The 8323-nt window shown below is 52.6% G+C and overlaps 2 protein-coding genes and 1 non-coding gene across 3 annotated transcripts; all 3 read left to right on the top strand.

Annotated features, from left to right (window-relative positions):
- The first annotated feature begins 314 nt into the window (after window positions 1-314).
- Window positions 315-402, top strand: N657DRAFT_t122. The gene has a single exon. It is a non-coding gene; the product is annotated as a tRNA-Ala (tRNA).
- A 325-nt stretch (window positions 403-727) lies between these two features.
- N657DRAFT_636050 (uncharacterized protein) lies at window positions 728-1863 on the top strand (the record flags this gene model as incomplete). Its single annotated transcript, XM_062791392.1, has 2 exons — window positions 728-842; window positions 917-1863. 2 exons carry the CDS (start codon window positions 728-730, stop codon window positions 1861-1863), a joined length of 1062 nt encoding a protein of 353 aa, XP_062644763.1.
- Window positions 1864-2932: 1069 nt separating this feature from the next.
- N657DRAFT_658028 (uncharacterized protein) lies at window positions 2933-3695 on the top strand (the record flags this gene model as incomplete). The annotated part of the gene is made up of 2 exons (XM_062794852.1): window positions 2933-2953; window positions 3027-3695. The coding sequence occupies 2 exons, from the start codon at window positions 2933-2935 to the stop codon at window positions 3693-3695; spliced, it is 690 nt and encodes a 229-aa protein (XP_062644764.1).
- Window positions 3696-8323: the final 4628 nt, after the last annotated feature.

The raw sequence follows: 8323 nt of genomic DNA on the forward strand, positions 1-8323 counted from the left end.
ACCCATCCTCGAGGCAATATGGCTGCATGTCGGCCGCGTCGCTCAGCCAATTTGACGAAAAGGTGCCACGTTTATCTCGACACCTTCCCTGTTAATGATATGTTGTCCTCCTTGAAGCATGCACAGCTTGTCTTGCATTGTCTCCACTAGAGGTGATCGTCAACGACATGGCACATAGCAACCCTGTGTGATCGGAAGAGGATGTTGTGACGGCCATTCCTTTTAAGTTTGACTCTCCAACCCCGGACGGCCGTTCGGAGCTCCTTTTCTAATATCATTGAAAATATTAAACGCGTCTCTAAATTCACTAAGTGGGGTGCATGGTCTAGTGGTATGATTTTCGCTTCGCATTCTCCGACTGCGCCTTGTGAAAGGTCCCCGGTTCGATCCCGGGTGCATCCATCCTTTTGCTATTATGTCGGCGTGGTTGCCTGATTTGGCCGTCTCAATATGTTTTGCTGCCCATAGGTCCTATGATTTGTTTTGGTGTGTCCCTTCATGGGATATTTTCGTCTCGTTGTTCCTCGGAATCCCAGCCCATTAACCGAGGCTTAGGGTAGGTAGGTACGTAATCCATGGATTACTCAACTCTTTGCTCAGTCAGGCTCCCCCCCCTCCCCCCAAGTCAGTAACGTCGTGGAGAATCTTTTGGTCTCATTCTCCAGCAAAGCAAAGAAACGCCAGAAGCTCCCCTTAGAAGGTTAGCGCTAGAGTGTCTCCCACCGCTATGGACACCAGAACCGCCGGCAACATCCCTCCCTTTCGGGAGGCCGCCAAGGTTCAACGCCTTGACTCGCACACCTACGGCGCGATCCTCGTCGACTCTTTCTGCATAGGGACCGGTAAGTCGCGTGCCTCATGTCATTGCTATAACATCACCAGAAAGATTTGAGACTGACACTGCAATGTCGCACAGTACCAAACGGAGGATATGTGGCCTCCTGTATTCTCGGAGCCGCAGCCCTCCATCAGACAGGGAGAGGCCAAAAGGACGTGTTGAACGCTCACTTTCAGCTTCTGAGCAGAACTGAGACGGGACCGGCGATCATCATCATCGAGGACATTAAGGTTGGCCGCCAGCTGAGCACCCTACATGTCACACTCTACCAACACGCCCTGCTGTCTGAGGCCCCGTGGATCACACTGGGTTCTACACGCAAAGAGATCGCCGCGTACCTCATCATGACGGACCTCGGCAAGGAAAGAGGCATTTCCCTGCCCACGGCGTTTACCAAGAGTCTGCATAACCCACCGATGGCGGCGCCGCCCAAGCCAGACTTCGCTGCCTTGAGGGAAGACCACGATGCTCACTGGGCTCGCTTCCAATTTGTCAACGGCGGAAGCCCGCCCAACTATGCGCGATGCCTGAACAATTGCGTCTACTACGATCCTCGCGGCGGGCAGCCCACTAGGACAATCCTCGACAAGTGGGTTCGGCTGGCATCGGGCGAGAGGTTTACCCCTGCTGCGCTGGCCTTCGTTTCTGACTGCTGGCCGTATATGATCCAGGTGCAGCGGTCGTTCCATGAGGGAGCCAAGGAGAAGGACGCCGGGGAAGGAGGGAATGAGGTGGTTCCTTCTGACCTTGGGTTCGAGTGGACAGGATTCTGGTACCCGACCGTGGTGCTGAACCTGGAAGTGAAAAAGGCGTTGCCGAAGGATGGTGTTGAGTGGTTGCACGTGCGGATGCAGGCAAAGCAAATCAAGGACAGCCGGTTCGACATGGAGGTGCTGTTGCTGGACGAGCACGGTGACCTTGTGGCCGTGAGCAACCACGTCTGCTTGATTTTCAGCAGCGAGCGGAATATGTCTGAGAGGAGCAAGCCCGGCGATGTGGCCAAGGGAGCGCTGAGTCGTATCTAAGCTGCTGGTGTCCGAGCCTTGTGCCCTCCTGTCTCTGCTTACTTCTTGGCTTACTGGAGGCGTCAGACTAGCGTGACGGGTCAGATAACATGGAACTGTGGCATTCGGTCGGATGGTCCAGGCTTGCTGCTGGCAGCCAACAAAGTCGGTCCGAGAGCTCCTTGAGTCCTTGGATGCTCGGAGTGCCCGACTGCCCGGACTGCCCGGCCTATCCTCCCTCCTCTGTTTCCTGGGTATCCTCTTTCCGTATCTCAATTCCTCTGTGCTCAATCTCGGCGGCTTGACCACTGGCTGCAATCAATTTACGGAGTCTTCGACGGCGCCGGTTCGGCATGGGATTCGCGGAGCCAACGGGATGCCAGCGGCAACCCGAGGTAGCGAGCCCAAGCGCTGCCCAACCCCCTGCTTGCGCGTACGTGCAACACCGTGCTTCATGCTCTCCCCGCTTTCGTTTCCAGTCCAGTCCCAATCCCCCACAGAGCAATTGTCGTTCGCCCTAGCCTAGCCCACGGCGCTCTCAGCTTTGCTGCCCTAATGGGCCATACCTGGGACCTGAGTCGAAGAGCCCAATCAAGAGTGGCCGCGCGTGTTCGCCCTGTTGGGGATGTTGACTCGGCCGTGGTCTGAGTCTACTGCGCTGTTAAGGTGCCAGTCGAATTGTCGGTGAGGACCCGCCACGTCACGCTCGCCTGCATGTGACGGGCCCCTGCCGAGTGGCCATGGTCCGCTTCGCAACGGGTGAGTTGTCGGACTCCAAAGCTGTCGTCGGGACGTTGCCACAGTTCTATTGGCTCCTACACAATATTTTGTAGCCCTCAATTGGGTTACAATCCCTGGGCCCCCGGAGAGCCTGACCTTAACCCCTTTCACGGCAGTGGGACCCTCTTGGGCATGGACAGCTCGCATCGACAAGTCTTGACACAAAAGGCCCTTAAATGAACGGCTCAAACTTCTCCGGCATGACGACTCTGTCTCATCTTGCTCTCGAAGAGCAGCAAACAAACATTCATGTCAACTGACAACCCGAACTTCACCATCTCCAGCTGTAACTCTCCACGCGCAAACCAACATGATCGACGCCCAGGAACTTGTAAGTTTACATTCAAACCCCTCTTGCTAAGTCTTCTGGTGTGTTCAGCCAACTAACACACCGGACTTGCCAGAGAAGGCGGTGGACGGACCACCCGAGGCCCGGCATCGTCTTCCACCCGCGCGACGACCGACACGAGTATCGCGAGTATGCGCCCGAACCTTACGAGCGCGAGTTCCATTTCCGGGGCTGCCGCAGCATCGTCTTCCTCCGCGGCGAGCGGACCGGCACCGAGGAGGACGTGATTCTGATGACGCAGGGCTCGGGCCACATGGCGCTGCCCGCCGGCGTCCAGGTGCTGGTGCAGTCCGGCTACGCCAAGTGGGAACCCGCGGCGTCGGCCGGCGGAAGTGGATCGACCGTCGTCGGCGGAATGGGAACGAGTGGAGGCTCCCGCGCCCCGCCTCCGAGCCGTGTCTCGAGCTATGCCCGCTCCTCGACCGGCTACTCCGCCTATAGCCCTTCTGCTGCTGGCCGGAGCAACACACAAGGCTACGTCCCCGGTCCGCCTCGCGGCAGCTCCTACATGTCGGCTTGCAACGTGCCGCTGCCCCCCAGCGACGTTGGCGGAAGAAGCACCGTCGGATCGGGCGACTGGGAGGTGGTTGAGCAGATGAGCAGCTACGGGAGCAGGTCGACCCGGGACGACGCCTGCAGCATCGCGCCCTCAGAGAGCATCAGCTCGGTTGGTAGTCGCGGCGGTGCTAGCCAATTCTCCCGCCGATACACTAGGGGTTATTGACGACGTGTCGCAAGCTGATGACCGGGCAGCCAGTGGAAATGCCGGGGCACCTGATTGGAGATTGAGAAACGGGCGATGTTTGGTGAGTTTTGATAACGTCGCGCGGTTGGCGAAACTGAGCCGAGGATTCAAGGCTCGAGAGAGTGCGACTCCCTGGAGAGCAAGCTGGTCCCTCGTCGTTTTGTTTCTCTCTTTTCCAGCGTCAAGTCAGTCATGGGGTACTAGACGGCTGGAGTTTGGGTTTTTCGAGGGTCATTTCGGAACGGCAGCTGGGGATTGGATTATTGAACTCGAATCAGGCACGACATACCATTGCATAGCACAAATTTGGGATCAATACATGTCCTCGCAGTCAAACGGCTAGACTTAGGGCTAGGTGTAACAAAGGGGTCGATCGAGTACAATTCAGCCCTAGTTTGTTAGCGCGGACCTCAGTAACAAACATAGGTGTAACTAGCTGGTATTAAGGTAAGATCAAATCTCTTTTTTCCAACCTCTCATCTTCGTTTCAAAATTTTCTTCTCATTCTTCATTGGTTAACGATGTGTTATCTCAGGGCAGTTTCGATGGGTGATCCGCCGGATGACTTGCAAATGACGGCCCCCGCCTCTGAAATATTATTATTATTCCTACAGCGCTATGTGTAACGGGCTGGGCCCGGTGCGAGCCTCGGCGACTCTCGGCAAATACCAAGACCCCTGATGAGGCAATTCCCACTCGCCCCACAGCACACCGAACCTTCTAGCAACGCGCTCAGACCAGCGCGCCGACGAGGATAAGTATGCTTGCCAGCTACCAGAGTCTGTCGTCTCTCCTTTTCTTCTCCAAGTTCAGTGTACTCGTAGAGTCGTCATCAGCTAGTTGCAATATACTACCTGAGACCGTTACACTATGCCCTAGGGCTCGCCGGACCCCTACCACTGATTACAAAGGAAAACCATGCCTGTAAGGCTAGACAAAAAACCTCTGTCTCCCCTATACTAGTCTGAAGTCCTGGATCTACCTACTATAGCGAAAAGAAAGGCGTAGATAGCCAACTAGGCTATCGAACTAGCCTAGTTCTAGCCATACAGCTAGTCTATACCCTAGGAGCCTCCTAGAGATAGTAGCCACTAAATCACCATTCTTGTAAACTGTGAGAGACGAGCAATATACAAGCGAGGCACTGAGGGCGCTGCAAATAATACTCAATTCTGCTAATCGAAAGCTAAGGAAAGGAAGAAGGAGAAGATACATGTCACGGATATGGCCGCATGCTGTTGGACAGCAACAGTTACAGGCTCGAATAGGCATAGACCAACCAGGTGACACTGCATCAATTGAGGCACAAGATGAAGCTTGAATTGACTGTCTGAACCATGCGTCATGTGTGTGTGTTGCTTAAAGAACCGAGGGCTTCGGGACCCTCGCCAGACCCTGCTTTTGGGTGGGTGACGAGTCTTCCACGCTTACTGCATTAGGCAACAGTGCCCAGTCCCTGAATCCAGGTGCCGAGGAGCCAGTTCAGTTCAACACATGCAGACCTGGAGGGGCACGAAGTGAGCGTCCCGAGCTAATCATTTAGGATATGGGTATAGCCAAACACGAAGGGAGCGCGAATTCCTGTTTTCGCTCCATTTGGGAGCGATGGGAGCGTCGAACGCTCCCAGCGCTCCCCAAAGATTATTGGAGAAGAAAGTGTATATAGTCTACGATCATTAGGTCTACGGGCATCACGGTAGCTTCCTCAGTAAGCAATGCAAGCAGTCAGCTACACCTACTGTTGAGACATTTGCTTGTGCACTTGTTGTAAACCTTTTGGCTTCACCGAACCTCACTCCGTTGACAGGTTATAACCTTCAGGAGTCCCTTACAAAAGTTGGGGCTGTGTGAGGATACGCGCACAACCAACCCACTCAGCTATGTCGTATCTCCCTGAAAAAGGGTGTCGAATCGCAAGTCGCTCCGACCTTGAAATCCTGTGGGTTATATGTGGGTCACAGCGCAGCTGCCCCATACTGCACTCTGACAGGCTGTAACGGTCATAGGTAGTATATTGCAACTAGCTGGTGTCGACTCTACGAGTACACTGAACTTGGAGAAGAAAAGGAGAGACAATAGACTCTGGTAGCTCGCATGCATACTTATCCTCGTGGGCGCGCTGGTCTGAGCGCGTTACTAGAAGATTCGGTGTGCTGTGGGGCGAGTGGGAATAGCTTCATCAGCGGTCTTAGTTCTGGCCGAGAGTCGCCGAGGCTCACACCGGGCCCAGCCCGTTACAGGGGCTTCGAGATTCGTCACACTAGGCCTCTACAAAAGTAGTGGCAGTTTCAGTAGCTCGATAGGCAGGAAGCTCTTTGTGCGAGTCCATCTTTCTAGTTTCTATAGAAAGCTAGAATCTGCCGTAGCCTTCTATAGAGTAGACCTCCAAATCCTTATCTTGGCTAGCCGTATAGTCGCTGACTGTATATGGAGGCTCTAGTTGAGCCTTCGTTTGAGAAAGCCTCTAGGACCTTGTTTGTAGGTCCTCTCGGCCTCTCTAGCCTTCCAAGTAGCCTATTGGACCTCCTAAGTCCACCAGTGAGCTTGGACCCCCTGTTTAGTTTCCGTAGAGGGGTATTAGCCTTTGCAATTCTCTGCAGTTAACCTGTCATGGGTAGTGACACTGTGGGTTCATATGCGCAGCTCCTGGTTCGACTGGACAGTTCGAACCACGGTGTGACGAATCTCAAAGCCTCAACTTCTGAAAGGGGACTCCTGAAGGTTATAATTGATAACAGAGTGAGGTTCGGTGAAGCCAAAGGGTTCACAATAAGTGCACAAGCAATTGTCTCAACAGTAGATGTGGCTGACTGCTTGTATTGTTTACTGAGGAAGCTACTGGGATGCCTGTGGGCTCTGAGGATCGTAGACTATATACTGTCACGGCACTGGACCGTCGATCCCTAGGTCACGTGGCACATTGCACTTAGCTTCAGGTCTATCTATTCATAGCTTCCTTCCCTTCTCATAGAGCAATGCAGTTATCTTCCCAGACCTACTATGATCCTGTGACATATACAGCTTCCTCTCCTACTGTCCTTAGGAGCGTAAGGAGTGAAGTTCGCTCCTGTCGCTCCCATCGCTCCTTCCATGGAGCGAAGACTTGACTTCGCGCTTCCGTCGTGATTGGCTACACCCCTGTTCTAAATGATTAGCTCGGGACGCTGCCCTCGCGCCCCCACCAGATTTCTGCATACGGCCATATTCGTGACACACAGTCCCTCTTTGAGGGTGTTACTCAGTGGTCAGTTGCGCCTACCGTGACATAACCTACCAACTAGTCAAAAGCCTATAATAAGCCTTCTATTAATGACGTCCTGGCTAGCAGGCTTATAGCTCTTGGCACAAGGGCTGCCTCGGCTTTATCCTCCTCTTTTTCATCTTGGCCCAGCACCAGCCTTGAGGTGCTAGGATAGTAGCTTCTATAATTAAATTCTATTGAATGCTCTAGATATATCTAGTTATAGTAAGGGGGTAATTGCTTTCTATCTCTAAGTCTCTTAGATCTGAGTGACTACTAGCCGTATAGCTAGTTCAGTAAATCGGCTAGCTATTGCTCAGCTATTCATTAAGTAGTAGACCATTCCACTCTTTAGACTCTATTATCCTCCCAGCTATTATAGCCTCTAGTGTCTTATATAAGGTAAGTAGAAAGGCTATAGGACTATAGCATTTGGCAATTCTATATGTAACCGGAGTTTTCCCTAGCTTTAGTACGACTACTATCTTGGCCTTTTGGATCTTAGAACATACTATTATAGTTCTAGGCACTTAGTGTAGAGCACTGCTAGGATCTGGAATAGTAGCCTTCTATAGGTCTTTATTAGGCTTATAGGTATAAGGTCTTCCCTATAGCCTTCTAAAGTTGGGTCTCTGAGAGGGCTCTAGCTATATCTCTAATAGTAACCTTTTTCTAAGCCTCGAACTATTGTTGGTCGAAAGCTTAGTCGAAGGTTGTTGAACTGAACTGGCTCTTTGGCACCTGGATTCAGGGACTGGGCACTGTTGCCTAATGCAGTAAGCGTGGAAGACTCGTCACCTACCCAAAAGCAGAGTCTGGCGAGGGTCCCGAAGCCCTCGGTCCTTTCAAGCAACACACACACATGACGCATGGTTCAGACAGCCAATTTAAGCTTCATCTTGTGCCTCATTGATGCAGTGTCACCTGGTTAGTCTATGCCTATTCGAGCCTATAACTGTTGCTGTTTAACAAAGGTAGTATCAAAGATATCACTAAGGTTAGCTAGTAGATTTGAGAAGAAACTTAGCTGCAAGGGCTTCGGCCTTCTAGCTATAGGAAATGCGTTAATATATTTTCTCAATTAACGTACATGATAAGCGAACGTCCCAGACATGCGAACGTCCCACAAAAACACATCTGCACAACAAATTTCAACATGATTCAACCAACACTGACAAAAATGATTGAAATTACTCGGAATGGTCTTCCTCGGGCACTTTTGCAACTCCTTGACAGGTGCGTGCATTATGGCCAGGCTCGCCGCATCTGCCACAACGCCGCGTGCGCGTCTCGATCCTCGGCTTCCGACCACTGCCCGCCTGTGTTTCCGCCCGTATCTGCACCTCAACATCTCTCTGGGCTTGCA

The sequence above is a fragment of the Parathielavia appendiculata genome, assembly GCF_033297405.1.
Source record: "Parathielavia appendiculata strain CBS 731.68 unplaced genomic scaffold N657scaffold_13, whole genome shotgun sequence".
In the NCBI taxonomy this organism is placed as follows: Eukaryota; Fungi; Ascomycota; class Sordariomycetes; order Sordariales; family Chaetomiaceae; genus Parathielavia; species Parathielavia appendiculata.